We start from the raw sequence: 20,414 nt of genomic DNA, 5'->3' as shown, positions 1-20,414 counted from the left end.
CTTATTTTTTTCCTTTATTCAATAAGGAATGCGTACACATTGACGATCAGCAAGAATGGCAAAGGCAGTGAATACATTTATATAGCCAGGTCTGTAAAATCAAAAATCACTGGTTTTGGCTATAGATTAAATTATACGTCAAATCTGTATTTATTATTCACACAAAATCCTTTGAGGTCTTATATAATCAAGAATTACTCCTAAAATCCATGTCACACAAGCCCCTGGGTTGCAAATGAATCTCGCTTAAGTCCTTAATAAAGAGCAAACTACTGACATGCACTTTCTCTGCAATTACTTTTTTTCATATGGATCTACATAGGTCTAAGCAATTAAGTTGATCCATCTCAACTTTTTCAATATTTGTACACAGACAGCTCTCCATAGAGTACCTCCTGAATGGGCCTTCATCTCAATTGTACTAAACCTGCCTGTTCAGTATTAACCCATCTGGTATTGCGAATTTGTATGCATATTTTTAATCATGTATTTATTCATTTGTTTTATGAATACCAACAAAACCAAAGCAACAAGAAAAAAAGAATCCTACTCCTACAAGCATATCTATCCATTCAATTACAGTACTTTAACGCGATTACAATGGTTTACACCCAATAAACAAGAACACAGATGTCACGCAGTGACAGGATAAACTGTACAGACGAACAATTGTGTACTCCAGCGACCAGACACTAGCTAGCTGCCTCGAGCCATTCTGGAAACAAGACAATGGTTTGGTAGTGAGGTATCACAGACTGGAATGGAATGACAGGAGAGAACGAGAACTTACATATCAAGAGATTTCTACTGTGGCCACTGCCTGACACACTACAACTTCACTGGGAACATAGCATCTGACATTTGGCACGACGGTGATCTATATACATAACACTGGCATTTTGTAGAACATTAGTATAAATGACAACGAGTTGCATAATAAGCTCATTCTATAGTAAGAGACCACCAAAATGTATTTTTCTTGATGACTCCATTTATTCCCTCAAAGTGGAGGATGATAACTGAGCCGAGTGCTAGCATGGAACTGTAATGTAGTCATCTCCAGTACCATGGTTTTGCTGTGAATTACAGGTGTATGGATTGGATCAGCAGCACAACTAAAACAACAACAACAACAAAAATCAATAAAACTATTTTAGCATTTTAAAAAGTGCTAGAAAATTGAACTGACCAATGCTAAGTGTATGCATTTAAAACAGTTGCTATTACAGAAAAAAAAAAAAAACCTCAAAAAACTGGAATGACCTACTGTATGCTTTAAGATTAAAAGCTACTGTAGTGTGTTTAAAAGACAAAAACATATTTTAACCATAAAAAATGCACACAATGCTGTATGTTTTAGTTCCTTAGAAAATGCTGCTTAATGTGCGATGTTCTTGTAATTCTGAGAGGTTACTGTTCAGAAGAGTCTAACTTTCTACCAAATGTAGCTTTATTTTATAAGCTGCAGTGCAGACACAAGCCCATTATCTGCAGAAATGCATGTGGGGAGCTTTTTAAGGAATAATATTCTTTTGATAAAAGTTTGCATTACTCATTACTTTTGGTGTTTTTTTCCCCACTAATACAATTTTTCATTAATGAAGCCTTAAACTCAGCAAAAGCACTAAATATTAGGAATTATACTTTAACAAAAAAAGCCAAAAAAGCCATCAAAAAGCCAGATTCCTGAAAATGACAGCAAAGAACTTCAGTTCAAGGTCAACTGGTTACTTAAAACTAGCGATGAGAATGTCACTTCTGTATTAACACTGCAAATGTTTCACACCGTTCCCAATGGGATATATACCACAATGCACAAACAATGACCGGACTGTAACACAACGGTCAGTGAGGACTTGAACACCCAGGAAGCTCCTCCCATTGCACAATATTTCTGTCACATGGAGTGCCACAGTCAAAGCAATTAGGCAGTGATTCCAGAACTGTTCAAACTGAAAACAAACAAGATGTAAGCAATCATTCAACAACATATACGGGACTAGCCTAAAAATCATCATGTACAAGTGTTCATTAATGTGGTCCTATTGTTATGGGAAAGGGGAGAAACACTGATCTAGATAGACTGATACCTGCACTAGACTAGGGCTTGTCTAAAAAGCTCAATATTATAACCACATAAGTCAGTTGAAGTCAGTTTCACACTCTAATTGGAGGTTAAGGCCAAGGTTTCTATGACTCTTAACAGGCAATCACAGGCTGCAAATAAAGCGATACCTGTGTGTTGAACTGTAAAAATGTGCTCTGAAAATGTTCAAGCTTTGCAGCAAAAGCCTACTAAAAATCAGGCAGTATACTGTTTCCAGATCTGACGATACTTGTTAGGGGGAAAGGTACCAACGTGCGCTAGTAAAACCAGTGCAAGCTGCTGACTTGACAGCATCAACATTAAAGAGCAACTGGATATGGGTGTGAAGCATAAGAGTTATATTTACCAATGTTGTCTAATTTACTTTGTACAATTTTCTGTTTCAGGTCAACACAGCTTGGGTGACTTTTGAAAACTTAAAAAAAAAAAAAAAAAAAGATTTAAAAATCTTCTCAAAATCTCTTTCAGAATCATGCCTACACTAAGATAACTCAGGTAGGGTTGGGCCAATAATAAAAAAAAAAAAAAAAAAAAAAAAAAAAAAAAAACTTAATGACGATAATGAAACCGTAAGCCACTGCTTTTTCTCTCTGAAATACAAATGATTGCCATTGCCAAGTTCATGCATGAATGGACTTTGACACAAACATTAAGATGAATAAAAGTACTAATACACCGCTTGCTCTCTCTCTCTCTCTCTCTCTCTCTCTCTCTCTCTCTGGGGTACTGACTGGCTAAAACTGGATGTCCAGGATTATCTTATCCTCAAAGATGGCGATGAGCAGCATGATGCCGAACCCCACCAGCATGCCCACGTTCTGCAGGAGGAAGTAGCCCAGCGGGCACTCCTGGAGCTCCTCATTGTTCCCGTGAAGCATCTCTGGCAGCTGCAAGGGAGGAGACAAGAAAACAACAAATCTGGTCACACAAGCATCTTCCTGTTGTCTGGAACTAGAGAGACTTCCGTTGCCTTGTGTGACCACCCTGGTCAGCACCCTGTCAACATCCTGGAAACCGTGTGTTCCCAGATAGGATACTATTCTATTTTGCAAGCAACAAGTGTGCAACTGAAGTCTGTCTTATGGCCGCCAACAAAAGGTGGTCCTTGTGTGAGTAGGCAAGTTCTAGAACTGGTGACAGGAACCTCACTCCCTCTCCTCACTGAAATGCAAACAACAAGTGGCACTCCAATCTGTACACCCTATTACCTTTATGTGAAGCGACAGACCGTACACTTTCTTTAAACTCAGCACTTATACTGGGTTGTATAACGATAGAAAACTGCACCGTTATTAAACAGACCTTTAAAATGAGAAATGTCCCATACCCTCAATTTAAGAAGAAATGTACATGAGAAAATAAAAAAAAGAGTATGCTAGGAAAATGTTTAAAGAAAAACAAATTGAAAATAACTAAAATGAAAAACTTCTTGAGCAGCTGAGCCTTGGGTCCTAGGAAATAGTTCTCTGTAATCACTGCAACAGAAACTGCTCAGGGGTGAAAGCCCTTATTATTAGCTTTTTTTTTTTTTTTTCAACCTATTGGTGCCCAAGCACGAAATATGAATTTGCTGATCCCCCATACTAAGCTGTCTATACTTTACTTAGTTCAGTGGCTCTCCGATCAACCTCAATGCATTTGCATACAAAAAGACCCGTCACCAATGCAGCTTTATTCAAATATTTTTATAAAAATAGACTACTGTGGGTAATAAAGCAAGTGTTTCTCCTCCTTATTCCTGACGGAAATGCACTGCTAACATCTGTAGCATCAGACTTTCAAAAGGCAGAGCCATACCACGTGGAAAACGACAGCAAGCAGTGCTGGTTTTAGTGTTCGTTATTCCCCGCAGAACTCATAAAACATGTGCAGAGCTCTTCTACTAATTAGTCACTATTTTTAACTCGAAGAATCGAAAGATGAGAAAAATGCTGATCTCCAGACAAATTGCAGTTTTTTTTTTTTTTTTTTTTTAAGAATAGTTCATCTTACTAAATTAAGTTAAATATTACCTTTTGCAGTCTGTAAAAAGTGTTCTTATTAGAGGTCATTTTGTTTGCATATCACTGTAACAGGCTCTGAGCAGCCCCCATACATATTAAATAGAGACCTAAAATTCATATCAACCTGCTTGCCCCTACATCCATCAAAAATGTTCACAATAATGAACACAAACAGCTTGATAGGTGTACTTCAGGGAGCTTGATTGGTAAATGCTCTTTAAAAAGATGCAGCTTATCAGCCCTATGCATTCAAAAGCTGTGCAGACTAGCCAACTGTGCTCTCTATCTCCTCAGAAAGCAAAACTGCTGGAGAGCAAGGAGCTTTTCTCGTGTTCAGCTCATCACTGAGTGTGGGGTGGGGAGATTAGCAAGGCTGGAAAGAAGATGTTTTTAAAATAGCACACACACACTTTCTGCCACTTTTCTCCTCCCATGCATATGCATATTTCCTCATATGAAAAACTCTTCATACTTGTATGTAACTAGTTTTGATAACTAATTAATTAATTTGGTTTTCTTTAGTATTTTAAGTATATGTTTTTTGGGATTTACCACATACTCTAAGTGAGGGCTTATATCCACTGTTTATAGACATGCTTACCATATCCACCAGTGCCACGTAGAGGAACATGCCGGCAGTGACTGCAAAGATCCAGGGGGTCAGGTTTTCGGTGTACTGGCCCACAGCTGTGCCAATCACCATGCCCACGTACGCCATGAGGGCAGACAGCAGGTTGTAAACGATGGCCTGCTTCACTGACATGCCAGCCTTTAGCAGCACTGCAAAATCACCTGGAAGAAAGAGAAAGCAGGCTCTGAGAAATCATAGTGTGTTCTGCAATGGTATGTTTCTTTCCGATTACACATCTACAAAAAAAAAAAAATGTAATTTAAAATGAGCATGTCAGAGATAACAGGATATAGCTGCTACCAAAAAAAAACATAATTAAGTCTGAATTAAAATGATGGGGACTCGCTGCAGCTCTGGAAGAAAACTTCTCCATGGCTGACTTTAATTAACACTGCTATCACTGCTAATTAACTTCTTAATGGGGTACACAACAAACTCCTACCTCTCACAATCTGCATTCAAGTGCACATACTGACAAGTCATTTATCTTGGCCAACGCAAAGTGACAGACTTATCAACACTAGATCACATCAGAAAAGACACTGAAGTCATAAATCACTTATAGTACCAGAGCAGGAAGGACTGCTGAGCTGTTAATTGATTTTAAATGCCTCTAGTCTTTGTGAAACTGATTTCTTTGGGTTTTTATTTAGGTAAAAGCATGCACATTTAGTCAGTTTCAACCAACTTCAGTTACCAGTTGAGATGATGATTTAACTTATTTATTACATATGTTGTTCAAGTAACAAGGTGTCTACCCTACGAGAAGCTGGATAACATTTTTAACAAGAAAAGCTTACATTAAAACAAAAAAGTTACTGTCAATTATCAATTATGCATTCCAGTCTAAAGGAATAAAACAAGACCAATGATATATACAGCAGTGAATGCTGCGTGTGGATGAGGTGAAGGTGGAGGTGTGTGTGTGTGTAAGTAATGCTAGAGGTCTCTTGCAGTTTTTTTCTTTGTGGGATTTACTGTTTATAAGTTTATAGAGGTCTTTCTGCTCTGAGACGACTGTCAGCAAAATGGTCAGGACGGCTGGAAGGAAGAACTCATCGGCATGGTATTAAAGTGTTGTCCGATGAGTTTATTCCTCTTGAGAAGTACGTGCGTGCTATCGGAGATGGGTTGTGAAAATATGGACTTGTTTCTGCATTTTTGTGAATAACTGAACAATGATGAATCATACAATACATAAGATAAAAGCCTCAACAGGATTGTTAGCTGTGTAATGGCACAGACGATGTACTTGTTATGAATGTTGTCCTACGTACATTTAATGATGACTTCTGTATTTCTAATCACATTTAAAAAGCAAACAAGTTTAATAAAAACATACATTTAAATTAACACAATTGGTTCAAAAACCATAAATCTGAATAAACAAGGAACTTCCTTACTTGCTAATCACTATCAAGGTGACACCTAAATGATATGTTTCTCAAAATCTGAATGATCTTGCTGGGAATTAAAATCTTTTCAAGCTCATATCACAGAGACGAGGAAAACAAAACAAAACTTTTTCACTGCAATTCCCAAGTTAAGGGAAAATGTATGTTCAGTCATATGATGGCAAAGGTCAGAATAAAACACAAATCTGAAGTCTGGTGTGTTACTTTTGCATCATGGACTTCATATAGAACGAGTTAGCTGGCCAGTTGCAAGCATATTGATCAAATGATGAATTCTGTACATTAGCAAGCCTTTTTCAGCTCACGAAATAACCGACAAAAAAAAAAAAAAAAAAAAAAAAAACGTTTTAAAAAACGTACTGCAAAAGTTGCCCATATGCCTGTCTTTCATTACGGCCTGTGTCCGTCAACACCAGCACATCTGAGCTACAACCCATTCACAAACCTATTTCACATACATGTGAAGATCCTTCAAATAATGTACCACCCCTTTCAGTCTAGCTGCTACAATGACAGAGTAATCTACTCAAAATGAAACGCAGCGCAATGGAATATTCCCCAGAAAGTGTCCTGAGGACATCAGATGATTCGAGACATTTGCATTACTCCCACCTTTCAATTCCAGAGCGAAATCAAGCCACCCTGTCCCTAACCCAACCCTAACCTTAAACAACCTCTGCCCTAAAACCTAACCTCAAACCCAATACCTCACCTTAAATTTAACCATCTGATGCCCTCAGGACATTTCTAGGGGATATTCCTGTGTGCTGCACCACACGCACACTCTGAATACCTCAGTGGAAAGACCCTAGTCTGTACTTTTAGACACGCCACGAACCAGGTAGGTGGCTTTTACGGCGCGCGTAACCACTGGGGCAGCGGCATAGACATATATAGAACTAGACCCGCCAACGGCTGACTGAGTCAGATTTCCATCCGCCATCTTGGATGTTTGTAGGTCTGCCACTGAGAGCGCTGAAACCAATGTAAACAATCAGACACACACAGTGTTTTTCACGGTTTAATTTATTTAGCTTCAATAAAATTGTATTTTTAAACTTGGATATTAAACTATTAAATTATTCTTCAGATCGTGCAATGTCTAGTTAATTTATCTATTTATGTCTTGTAGACTATGTGTATATCTTGATTGATGCTTTTTCAACTAAATAGATAAATTAACTAGACATGGTGAGAGTTGGTGAATAAATGTCAGTTGTGAATATAGCTTGTCATAAAGTACTTGTTCAGGAACCATGCAGCAAAGCAAAATTAAATTAAAAAAAAACAAACAAAAAACAACAACGAAAGAAAATATTGAGGATCTGATTAACTTTTCATGTCAGGTTGATTTTGAATAAAATCAGTATTGCATTCTTGCATGTTGGATTAAGATTTGGTGCACTTTGAAACGAGTCATGTCAGATTGATTTTGAATAAAATTTGGGACTTGTGCTTTTTTTTGCACTGCGTTTTAATGCTTTACCGAATTAGATAAAGTAAAAGCAGAAGACTGCATAAATTAAACAAACAGGTAAGTGTAATTCTACTTTTATCAACAATATCATCTCATTAACTTACTCCAACAGTTCATCGTTCATTTTGATTGTCCTTTCGCTATAACGAACCCCTCGATATAATGAACAAAAGGCTTAGACCCCAACAGGTTTCTTATAGCGAGGGTGTGCTGTATTTAGCTCTTGTTGATAGGGCGGCTTACTTCAGTAAAAATACCCTGAATATTTTTTTTTTTTGCCACATTACCCTTTGTATTTTTTTATTTTTAAGGTTTGTTTTTAAAATATTTTTATACCATTTTATTTTCACACTGGATTGGATTTATATTTTGCCTTTCTGCCCCTGCCTTGGTGCCCCTAAATTTTCACACCCAACGAAGGCAGCATTGCCTTGCCCATCTTGTTCTTAACTTTCTGCCCTGGTCTTTTAGGATTGCTAGGCAGCTGACAAGCATTGTACTCCTGCCAGGCTACAGAACATGCGTACATCACAAAGTCTGATGCCTAACAGACTCCAAAATAACCTGCAACATATTGTACTACTGTACATGGAACTCATCCGCAATAAACTGTTAGCTAATAATATATAATAGGCCAGCTAAAACACCAGAGCCCTATGGATGATCAATCAAACACCAGAGCCCTATGGATGATCAATCAAACACGTGAATGATCAATACCCAGTCGACCATATGCTTGAAATCGGTTCAAATTGTTACTATAGTAATGTTTAGAAAATTACATCAGGTTTTTAATAACCCTAACCCTAAAAATTAACAATGTTTGTTAACAGTTAATAAACAAAACAAAGAAAAAAAAACACCCTTAAAATGTGACCCAAACTAAAAAGTAATTTCTTCAAAAAAAGTCCTTCATTTTGAAACACCTTGACTGGGAACTTAACGTTTCTCTGCCACCCAAAACACATACATCAATTATAACATGGTACTACGTGCACACGAGGATAAATCCACATTGAAGAGGAACAAGAGGTTAGCAAAAGTGACATTTTGTCTGGCAGGCCTTCAGATGTCTGAAGAAAGCTGAGGCATAACTGATTTCCCTACACCTCGGCCTCAACCTGCCAGACTTGTACAGGTTTATAATAGTAACCTTGAAAAGGCACGTTAGGAATAATTCTATAACTATAGTATTTTACTGTACTCTAGACAGTGAATGGCATCTGAAGTTTAATGATCTGTCAAATAGTTTTTTAAAGAATTCTGAGGGGTTTGCTAGGGATCAGGGATTGAAGGGCAGTGATTCAAACTCTGTTTTGCAAAATAACTACACTGCTATGTGCTAAATGACTATAGTAAGAATTGTAATGCAGTTATATTGTCACAACTTAAGACACTCGATCATAAGTTCTGAAAGTAAAATAGGAAACTAAAACAGGCAGACAAATGTTTTGTCTCAGTAACAGTAACCAGCATGTGTTTAACTGCACTACATCACAATGTAAATTAAATGCAAGATCTTTGTAGCTTAAGCAAGGTTTAACTAACTGTACTGCAGTGTAAACACGCAAGCTCATCTTAGTATTTGTACCAATCCTCTGTATTTTAACTGCTTTTCTTGTATACATTCATGGCTAAAAGAGAAGGGATATTGGCCATCTTTGTCCAGGTTAAATCATTCAAGATCCTTCAATACTACAGTGTAATGTCTCAATTAGAGCCCTGTGTTTGTCGCACATACGAAATAACACAAAATAAAAAGAAACGTAACATATAAAAACGAAATAAAACAAAATGCAAATACAAAAAGAAATAAAACGATAAATCATTATAAAAGCAAACACAGAATGGCATTTTTAAATTGGGAGGTTTGTACAAAAAATACTTTGGAATATTGATGGAAGAGAAGAGACGTTTGTTTCTAAAATGCCTAAAATATGCATAACAATTAAACAGCGGTACAAAGCATTTCAGCATGAGGGGATTCATAAAGCAGACTGTGACAAAATATTGACAGTTGGCTGCAATGGGACAAAGAGCCAGCTGCCTTTGTCTTGCTGTATTTTTATAGAGGGCATGGGAAGTATTTACTGTAAACAGGCAGTTGATTAAAAAGAGTGGGGAACTGTACGTTACCTTTACTGCCTCAAATGAGAAATTATGGTAACTGAATTATTTTTCTGTACGACGAGGTCAATGTTAATGTTTAGGCACCCATAATGACATCACAGTTTACTGTATCTCCGCTTCCTCCAAGCAGCAATCAAGTCCCCCTTTACCAACAATATATTAAGAAAATACACTGTACAAGATAAGTGGTACAAACAGAACACTCCACAAACGTATTTTAATAAACACATTTCAACTCTAGAAGCCATTAGTGACCATTTTACACACAAACTGCTGAAAAACAGGCAGATTAGCAATAACCGGACTACAGATAACTAGAAGCTATCGAGCACAGCCAAACACTTACCAAGCTCATGAGGTAGCTCATGGCAAAATACAGCAATGGAGGTACTAATGCCCCCTGTCACCCCTGCACTGAATGCAGCACCTGAAAAGAGAATCAAAACAGTACAATTGAGACTACCTTTCAATCTCTCCTCAGGAATACAATGGAGAGTCAAAAGTAAAACCTTAACAGCAGTTACTCTAGCAAGTGTGTGTTTGCGAGTCATTTGCATCATCTAAAAAGTGGAGGGCACTAATAACGACTTAAATGGCATACCTTCTCATCCACGGACGTTTGTACTGCATTTAATGTATTAATAAGGGGGGCAAAAAAATAAATAACTGTGCCACAGTATAACGAGCACTGAGAACAATGGTGCACCATTTATAACTTGAGTAGACCAAAGCAGTGTTTTCTCACCTATAGCCAGACCGTCACTGAAATTGTGCATGCCGTCCCCCATGATCACCATCCAGGCAATGCTAGCTATCCCAGCATCCTTCATCTCCTGGTCAGAGTGGCAGTTCCCATGGGAATGCCCGTGTCCATGCGAGTGGTGGTGCTTCTTCGTTTTCACTTTCCTCCCGTTCCCTGCTGCTGCAGAGAAGTCCGCCTCCTGGTGATGGTGTTTGTGCTCTGTGTGCTGGGGGAGCATGATAGTCTCCTCTTCTAGGGACAGGGGTCTCTTGTTGGGGGAGTCTGGGGGGTCCTGGATCTCTGTCAGCTGAGTGTTATTGTGCTTATTGTCGGACAGTCCAGAATCATCTGGCCCTGGTTAATGCAAGGAAAGAAAGAAAATAGGTGTGTGAATCATTCTGCGAATAATATCCCAACAGGGTCACACGCCTGTAGATTAAAAAGATGCACTTTCTTTGCAATGACTATTATAACAGGACTGTGTAATAGGCACATACCACTGGGTGGTAGGTGGTGACAAACTAACACAAGAACAAATAAAAATATGCGGCACACAAAGATCAAAGTCTGTATTTAAAACTGGACATCTACTCTCTTCAGTGCAAAGCACCACAGCATGGAACAAGTGGGGTACTCTAGATGCACAATCATTAACCCTCACCTGTCAGTGGTTTCAGGTGTAGCCACTCTGCATCTGACCTGCGATTCAGTTTATGATCAGACAGCTTCCTTCCGATTGTCGTTTCACCCCCCTTCTTTTTCTTCCAGCACCAAGATCTGTTCCCCTGAAAATGGAGGAAGAGTGAATATAGGAGTACAGAACACCAGACATGCAAAAACAAGAGCAAATAATAAGAAACAAATAAACAAATAAATAAATATATAAATAACACACAAGCTTTTTTTATTAGATTTTTTTCAATAAAAGAGAGATCAAAGACTTGTTACCAGTCCTAGAAAATAAACAGGTATGTAGACAGATAGATAGTTAGTTTGGCTGTTACCCCTTTGTCCTTGTAGTGCTTGAACATTCCTATGCAGTGCTCAATGATGAAGAGGAGGTAGATGCCCCCCAGGGCAGTCAGGCCCTTCCAAACAGCATTGTACTGGGTCAGGTAGTCTTCCCCCTTCCTGCCTTCATGACTGTGATCATGTCCGCCTTGTGACTGGGGGCAAAAAAATAAAGAAATGTTTAAACCTTACAGCACAATCGCCTTCCTTGCTGCAACCCTGTTTGGGATTGACCATCTCTACAGCAGCAGCCAATACAGAAATCGCAGAACTAAAGTCTTGGTCTGGCTGTGTACAGTATGACCAGTGTTGCAGCGCTCCGTGCATACGGTTTGTGCATGTGATTTTAGAGTATTTAGCCATGTAATAAAAGGGGGGCGATAATAGAATAGATTTTAACACATCCCTTTTACAGACGTCTTAAATAATTGGTGTGTAGAGTATGCATGGCCTGTCAGTTCACACTGTTTACTCGAAAGGACCACATACGTCTTTTTTTAAAGTTTGCAGTTCACCCATCAATCCATCCCAAGCTTGTTGCACCCTTCACTCTGCTTGGAAAGGCACGTTCCTGCCCAACGCATCAGGTTTTTTATTGTTATTTTTAAACTGATATCTGCAGGGATCTGTGGCTCACATGAGGTATTCATGTCTTGAATAGATTATATCCAGACGGGGCATTTTGTCCTATACATTCTGTAGTACACGATAAAGATATTGTAATAATTGGTAATACATACAGATTTGCTTCACAAAGACTGAAACTGCAAGTTAATACTTTGTGAAGGATATATCATCTTTACCAAACTGGATGAAAGAACTTCAAAATAAATCCTAAAAATGAAGACCTTGCACAGGAATTGCTATTTACCTGTTTTTTTTTGTTTTGTTTTTGCTTTTTTACTACTTTAGAATTATGCACAGTACGCAGGAAAAGATGTATCAACATTCAGACAAATCTGTTACTGGTTGCGTTCTCATGTGATTTATAATGCATACAAAAATAACAACTTCAAAGCAAGTGTTTTGCCTGACTGTTTGCATGACAGTGAAATAAATGAAGCTGGAAGAAAATGGCCCCTTCTCCCCCCTCTGCATCTGTTTGATAGCCCCCAATTGACAGAATAAAAGGGCCATTGTGCAGAAGCAGAGCTTTTAAAAGAAGTTTGCAGAGGTAAAGTAGTTTTTGTTTGAATAACTTTCTGAAAAAGCAGACCATGCTCCTTGAATTATTTTGTAACTCAATAATATCACTACATTCACCTCTGCCAGCAATGCAAGCAAAGTCTTTTTAATAACTTTTTTAATAACATTTTTTTTTCTGTTTGATACAGAACAGCCACAGCATTATTTAGCAGTTTACAGATGATTGCATTAAGAGTTCTGCTTTGGCACAGATATAAAATAATGAGATATCTTGCCTATATTTCAGACTTTGCAATAAACAGAGCAAACTGATTAATTTGTAACTGCAAAATAATCTCTCCCACTAATAAATTTACTGAAATGTTGACTGCCTGACTGGGATATACTGTATGGGCTGATCTAAAAAGGATTTTTACTTCCTCAAAATATATAAAACTATACACCAGTTAATGCTAATGAGGCATAAAAGATATGAGGGTTTACGAGAGTTTGCCACTTAATTTTGACATCAGATATTACAAACATTATGTATAGCAGAGGGATAAAACTAAGTATTACTATTATTATTGAGTCATTTTATGTATTTTATCCAAAGAATACACACAGTACATTGACATTAAGTTAGCATAAAATAATGTCAAATGAGTAAAACTAAACAAGGTTTTTGTTTTTTATAACATGGTCATTAACCAGACAGAGCAGAGGAGGGTGCAATACTCACATGGGGCAGTAGATGGAGCAGTGCGTCGCCGCTCAGTGTCCCCACTGCCAGAGCCACCAGGAATGTGAGAAGAAACTTGAAGCACGACTGGTTACTGATGGGGACCAGTATCACTCCAAGCAGGGACAGCAGACTGATGATGGTGATGGAGATGAGTCCCCAGACCCAGGCTGTATACAGGAGAGAGGAGGCAAGAGTAAGCTTTGTTATTAACAACTTACAGAAGCTTAAAAGCAAAAAAAAAAGCAAAATATATTGTAACTAGAATGCAAAAAATCACACCAGATGACGATAGCTGTACATGCCCATTTGCACTTGAAAGAATTTTTAGTTTTTGTGTGTGTTTTTAACTAAATGAGAATTGCACAAAAACCAGGAATGGCTTCCTTAGTTCTTCCCAGAGATTTGTGTACTGGGACCATTAACACCATTTAGTACTATAGCAGCCAACTGAGTTAGCAGAGCTGAAGATTCGCTTTTCTTAAAGCGTAATATTAGCTAAACCTGCAAGAGGCTCCCCAGATGTGCACGCACTCCAGAGAACCCAATACTCCCCACGCCCACTTCACTACACATTTCTGACAAATACACATGTAGAACTACATATTCTTGACAGGTTGCTATAAGCATTACCTGACACATGCGATGACAAACACACTCCACAACTTCTTGGACTGCAGTTCTCCTAGGAAAGGGATGGGTTTAGCACTGTCATCCAGGAGGAGGTGGGAAGAGGTTGTTGTTCTATTATTATTTTTACACAAGACAGCCACATGATTTACCAGACAGTTTTGTGGCCGCGGTCATGACGGTTCCCGATAGCAGAGCTCCCAGACTCAGAATAATGAGCAGCTCAGAATTATACAAGCGAGACCTTTGTGTGGAGCTCAAGATACAGAAGACCTTCCACCGTGTGACCAGTCATGTGCTGGACCATCCTATCTCATACTGGGATGTGAAGGTGGAGACCACCTAATTGCCAAATAGGGTGTGGAAGGGATCCACAAAAACTTCAGAACATTAACTTCACTATATATAAAATGACCCTCGAGCCCATTATACAAAGCACATTAACAGTTTTTGCTCATTTTTCCCTGTGAAACTCAATGCAAAGTCCCCTCTAATCTAAAAGTTTTATAGGCGATTAGTTATCTAGTACAATGTCTTCCAGTGTCAAATGCAATTTCTTTAGTATTTCATTTTATTTAATTAAACAGCCTGGTGCATTCATACTTCAAGTGGAATTAAATAACCAGACATTTAAGGCTGCTGAATTAAAAATAAATAGACAGGAGGTAGATTAAATCATATTCTCTACTACTTTTACACAGTAAGATTTTTATAGCTATATATTATATATCTGCTTGCAAATACTTATCAATGACTCCCAGTGGCCAGGAAGTGATTCTGACAGCTTTAGTGGAAACTTAGAGAAATGTGTCTTCCTTGTTATTTCTACTCAAATTCTACTGAAGCAGCTAGGAGACTTGGAATTACGTCAGACAAAACTTCCGATATAAAAACTTCCACATGCATGGATATCCCACCTACCCTAAAATTGAATGAACTGACTACAGCCGGGGTGACGTGCAGTTTTGTGGGACAGATAAAGTAGGGTCAATTAAACCTGCCCCTGGCATGTCCAGTACGTTAGGTTAATAAGGTGCTTTGTTAACAACAGAACGAACCCTGGGAGTATGCAGGCGACAAGGAAAATCTTTACTAATCTCTATCAAGAAATCTATACAAACTATGCAGAAGAAAAACTCTTAGAATTGCAGTCTATTGATAAAACTATTCACAAATAACTTGACTCTTCTCTGCATTGATTCCTGAAACTTTTTCCAACCACCCAGTCTACACTGCACTTAACTAAGGCAGATTAAGATATCTACTTTTCACAGGCTGACCATTAGTCTTTATGTTCAGTTTTTTTTTTTTTTTTAATATAAAGCATTGCTCTTGATTTATTTAGCATTTTGCACATGTGTGATGCACAACTGTATCCTGAGTAAATATATCTTTACATTTCTTATCTTTTTACCAAATTATAAAAATACCTACCAAGTATGGAGGACTGTCTGGTCTCCTTTAAAAAGCATTTTAAGCAATGAAAAAAAAAAAAGAATTCCCAGACAAGCTTGTACCAAACTTTCCAGAACAATTTCTTACTTCTGGATGCTGGATGTTGACACAAGAACAGCTTTAAGTTATAGTGAAGAAACCCGTCTTTACAAACCAGTTCATTACTTATCAGACAGATTAGTCCCCAGGCAGCACATCGGTAGAGGTTGCTTTGTGATTTTGTTTAAGAGGGCCTGCCATTTAATCCAGGGAAAGTGGTAGATTCTCAAACTCTGAATAATGTATTTACAAGTACAGTAGATGCCGGTCATTCATGCAGCTTTTATAACTAAGGCTCTGTGTAAATCGCGATTTCACAGGCTGTGCAGAAATTGCGAAATTAGCCTAATACCACAATTTTTGCAATATTGTTAAGAAACTTAAATACATTTCATAATTATTTGTATATCATACAAAAAAAATCAAAAAAATCACATTATTGAAACTACAGCTCTGATGTGTGCCTGGGTGTACTATCTGCCATGCACACAGAGGTGTGCAGTGATTATGTCATGTCACTATATGTAATCTAGGCATGAAATTTAAATACTACACACTGTAAACAACAACATGGATGTCTCTAAAAAGGCAAAAAATGTGTGTGCAGCAGATCATGTAAAGCAGTATCCAGCAGCAGTTTTACCCAGCTCTTCTGTACATCCTGTAATGGTATGTTGATCACTACTGAGAGTCAGCCGTTGACAGGCATTTAGATTCAAGTATTCACGGAAAGAGAAAGGCTGAATCCAGAGCAGTACCGCGACTTCCATGTTTCAAAAGTCCACTGAAAACCGTGAAGCACGAAAGGTACATAAATTCTTCAGACTGAGTGTAGCAAATGGTGGAGAGGTTCCTTCATCAGCCCAGCTCAGACATGAATAGTTACCTAAAGTTGCCAAGAATCAAAAACAGCAGATTATGGAATTGGTAAAAAAAACAGTCTGGTTTCTTATCAGTGGTCACTGACGAGTCGACTGATGCCCAGTATCAGTATGGGTTACACATTGTATTTGCTTTGCAAGACCTAAATGATGAACATGCATCTGACGTACTAGAACTGAAAGCTGTCCTTGCAGATAGACTTTACCTACAGGCTGTTAATTACAACATTGTTTCACAAGCTACTGTAAAGTGCTTGAATAACTTTGATGTTGATTTTGATGTCATTGCATTTCTCTATATTTGATGTATAAGAAAATAATAATAATCTGTACACATCATTTATAAAATAGTTTCCTTGAAATATGATATTTTACCTGTGACACTGCCATTAATTTTAAAGAAAATTTCCATGATTTTCACAGGGCCTTATTTATAACACAGTAACTTCGCAATTGTGTATTTCTGGCAGATGAGGCAGAACCATGGCTTTGAAACTGGCTACGAAGCGGCACGCAAAACTGAAAGGGACATTGTAAAAAGCAGACAATGCTGGACAATTTCTTATTTTAGTGTTCTTTAGAATTGATTGTAAGTACAACCCATATTTTTTATGTTTGCTTTACTCGTTGTAAAGACAACTGCAGCACATCGTTGTGTAGAAATACTTAAGACTACTCCCTTTGTTTTGTTTTACACACGCGTGAAGTAAAGAGTTCTATGTTTGGGTGTTTCGTGTTTCTCATGGTAATTAACACTAACATTTAAAACACACGCATTTCAGTGCCACATTTGTACAACTAAGTATATATCATTCCATATAAATAGACTTGAAAATGAGAGCTTTGCTTATTGGCAACTTTCTGTTAATGACAACTTTTTTTTCTGGGAACCGAGAGGTGGCTAATAAGCAGCATCTACTGTATATAAAAATGTACTATTTTGCTACAATCTTTGATAACTGCATCGCACAGCAGGGGAATTCTTAAATCCTTATTTACCACTTTTATTTTCAAAGCACATGAAACTCTTTTCAACTGGAACAGTCATTAACTGTGACAGTCTCCCAGGGCTTGTAAATTTAAAAAGAAGGAGAAATAAGGAGAGCTGCAATTAAATTGCAAAATGGAACAAAAAAAAAAAAAAAAAAAAAAAAAAAAATGGTGATAAGCATTAAAAACAATGGGTCCTACATCCTGCTGAATGAACCCCTGCTGTCTGTGCTGTCCTGGTAGTTTCAAAATGAGAACTGAACATGCAAAATAATAGGGATGGGAATGTTAAACGTTTAAAACACATAAACTCTAAAGAAGTGCTCAAACGTTACATAATATGCTAGATGTATAACTAGTCCAAACGATTTTTTTTTTTTTTTTATGTATTAATTTTAGTAATTTATCATCTACAGTAGTCCGTCGCGTATCTGACAGCAGTGTTGCCATTGTAAGGGCGGATATTATAAAAAGAAAGAGGTTTGGAAATTGTTTTTCTAATTGGTGCAACAGAAAGATTGACAGGCGGCTGGGGTCATCCTCAGTCCATCTGGCGCTTCAGTGGCGCACCCTGTGTTCATGTCGTAATAGGCGTGGCATGGTATCCACTCCACGTTGTAACAGAGTTGATGAGAAGCATTTGTTTCTGATGTTTGTTATATTCTTTAATAAAATGGAATCTCTAGACAGAGGAATGAGGTGAAGCAACGTTTTTAAGTATTTTGAGTAGGGATGGGTGGGTATATCGGTTTTTCGGTTTACCGCGGTTTAGGTACATTACGGTATTAATACAGTTTTTTTTATTCTAAACCGCAATTATCGTAATTCGGTTATACACTGGTTAACGCATTTATTCAACTGCAAACACGCTTCTTCTAAATCAAGCGATGGTACTTGCTGCCTTAGCAAAGTATCTGAGGAAGTTCTTTTTGTGAACTGATACTGTATTTTGATAATGGTTTTGAAGGAAACGTCAAGGACACGGAATACACGTTTCAATTGCTGCATTCTGCTTGCTGCGCCGGCTGCTCTTGGCTGCTGTCTTTCTGACGTCACACGCAGCTTTTAGAGAAACGACTTCTCCAAACCTTGCAACGTTGCACACATTTTCAGCGTGCTATATTTGTCTGGATTATCAACAGTTAGTTTAATGTAATAGATACACATTAAGTTTATTGTAAAATTATACATCGCTTATCACGGATTTAGTACATTATGTTTTTTTTTCCATACTTGATTTATTTACTATAGCGTTGACAATGCTGTTCACGGCTTCATTGTGTAATGATAAAATGTTGTTCGCCTCTGCTAACAAGGTGGCAGCTGTAGTTTTAGTTGTTATTTGCATTAGCAGGTGACTCGTGATCTTTGCATCGTCCCTTTGGTTCACAGCCGCAGCCAGCCTCCCGCAGTAACATTTCAAAGCTGCGCTGCGCGATGCAGAAGCTGCAGATTTCTGTGGGTGTTGAGTGACGTCTACAGCGCATTCTGTGCAGCACTGTGCAGAACTGCGGAAATCTGCGCTAAGAAGACAACCGATGTCTCAAACAAAACTACTACAGACCCGCGACTGCAGCAGGATAGCCTACTTGTTATCAACGTATTTTTATTTAAACTAGTTCTAACAGTATTCCAATTTTCTTAGGTGAGTGAAGAAATCTGAAGAAATGTGTAATAATCATTGCAAGCTTACTTGTGCAATGTCGTAAATGTAAATCCAACAACACGCTTTAATATTAAAATATATATACCAAACGGCTTAAAACAGCTGGTCTTTCTTTATTTCAAGGGCTACCTTAAGTGAACATTGAGAGCAAAAAGAGAATTCTAGCTCAAGAATGCTAAGGAGTCTTATATTCCTACTCGTAAAGCATTATCTACATCTTTTAATCAAAGTATTGCATTACAAGCAACTCAAGCTTCAAAGGGCTTAAAGATCAAGCATTGGATACATTTACTACTGTACTTGGTCATTTTAAGTGTTTTCTACTATATATAAATGTTTTCTTTTTTTTCTTGTTAAATATATATTAATTGGCATGACTTCTTTTTTTTTTAATTTGAATGCACAAAGCCATCAGAATGACCTCTTGTTTTTAATGAACTGCAGGTACTGTGTGCTGTCTATATTAGCAGGATTTCTTATGTGAGACTTGTCAGCCATTAGTGCTTGAACCAGGCCAGGGACAGGATTCCTGGCTACATCAGAGTGAAGGGACAGCACCTGCTAGAGACAGTTGTCCTACTTTCAAACTCCTCAAGACACTTCAAAGTGCTGCTGCAGCACTGACAGGAATTACCAAGCTTAAAGGAGTGCTAGTTAAGGTTTGAACATCCCTTTTCTTAACTCATATTAGCAGCAGCATCACCAGCCCCCCCCCCCCCCCCCCCCCCCCCCCCCTTCCCAGGTGATCAATAGCTTTTGGTTTGTTTGCTTGCCTATTTATTTATACATTGATGTTGTACCAGGAAGTATGGTAGCGATGTCTTTAAAAGGAAGCACTTATTTATAAAGATTTCGTTACAGCGTATACAATGACAAACCACACTGGAGAGATAAACCTCTTTGATGTTTATTGACAGTGTCAGGCCTTTAACTCGGCAGCTCTTCAATTTGTATTAGAAAAAATCAGAGCTGGAAGTGTCTCATTTTCAAAAGCATAAAAAAATTCATCAAATACGGCACACATGGACCATCACGTTAATCTGACAAACTTTCACTCTTACACTTACTTCTTCAAGGGCTCCATGTAATTTATTGGTCAGATCCTTGAGATAAACTTGAATTGAAACTGCAACTAGACAGCATACACTGTCAGGGATCTTCAAGCTCATCCCTATCTCATTATCTTGGTAAAAATGCACTTTTTTTTAGTTGTTGTTGCAAGCAGCAGCCAGCTGAGGAAGCTTTCTAATTATCTGTGTTCACAGCCATTGCAAAATGTTCGCATACCACGCTGCTTGAACAATTCAATTGGCAGAAAAAACACTTAGCAGCCATTTTACTAAGCCTGGATCCAAATTAACAGTGAATAA

At 37.9% G+C, this 20,414-nt stretch overlaps 1 protein-coding gene across 3 annotated transcripts in view; it reads right to left on the bottom strand.

The window, feature by feature from the left end:
- Position 1: 1 nt before the first annotated feature.
- slc39a10 (solute carrier family 39 member 10) overlaps positions 2–20,414 on the bottom strand; it is a 37,218-nt gene continuing 16,805 nt past the window's right edge. For all 3 annotated transcript variants that reach the window (XM_041262366.1, XM_041262367.1, XM_041262368.1), the window contains exons 4-10: positions 13,384–13,553; positions 11,510–11,671; positions 11,167–11,290; positions 10,509–10,859; positions 10,110–10,190; positions 4,712–4,902; positions 2–2,994 (exon numbers count right to left, since the gene is read on the bottom strand). In XM_041262366.1, the coding sequence (XP_041118300.1) occupies positions 2,842–2,994; positions 4,712–4,902; positions 10,110–10,190; positions 10,509–10,859; positions 11,167–11,290; positions 11,510–11,671; positions 13,384–13,553 (1,232 nt within the window). In that variant the 3' untranslated portion in view covers positions 2–2,841. The remainder of the gene's footprint in view (positions 2,995–4,711; positions 4,903–10,109; positions 10,191–10,508; positions 10,860–11,166; positions 11,291–11,509; positions 11,672–13,383; positions 13,554–20,414) is intronic.

Source organism: Polyodon spathula, chromosome 10 (assembly GCF_017654505.1).
Source record: "Polyodon spathula isolate WHYD16114869_AA chromosome 10, ASM1765450v1, whole genome shotgun sequence".
NCBI lineage: Eukaryota > Metazoa > Chordata > Actinopteri > Acipenseriformes > Polyodontidae > Polyodon > Polyodon spathula.
The sequence above is the reverse complement of the archived record's forward strand: the minus strand, read 5'-3'. Positions and strand labels throughout refer to the sequence as shown.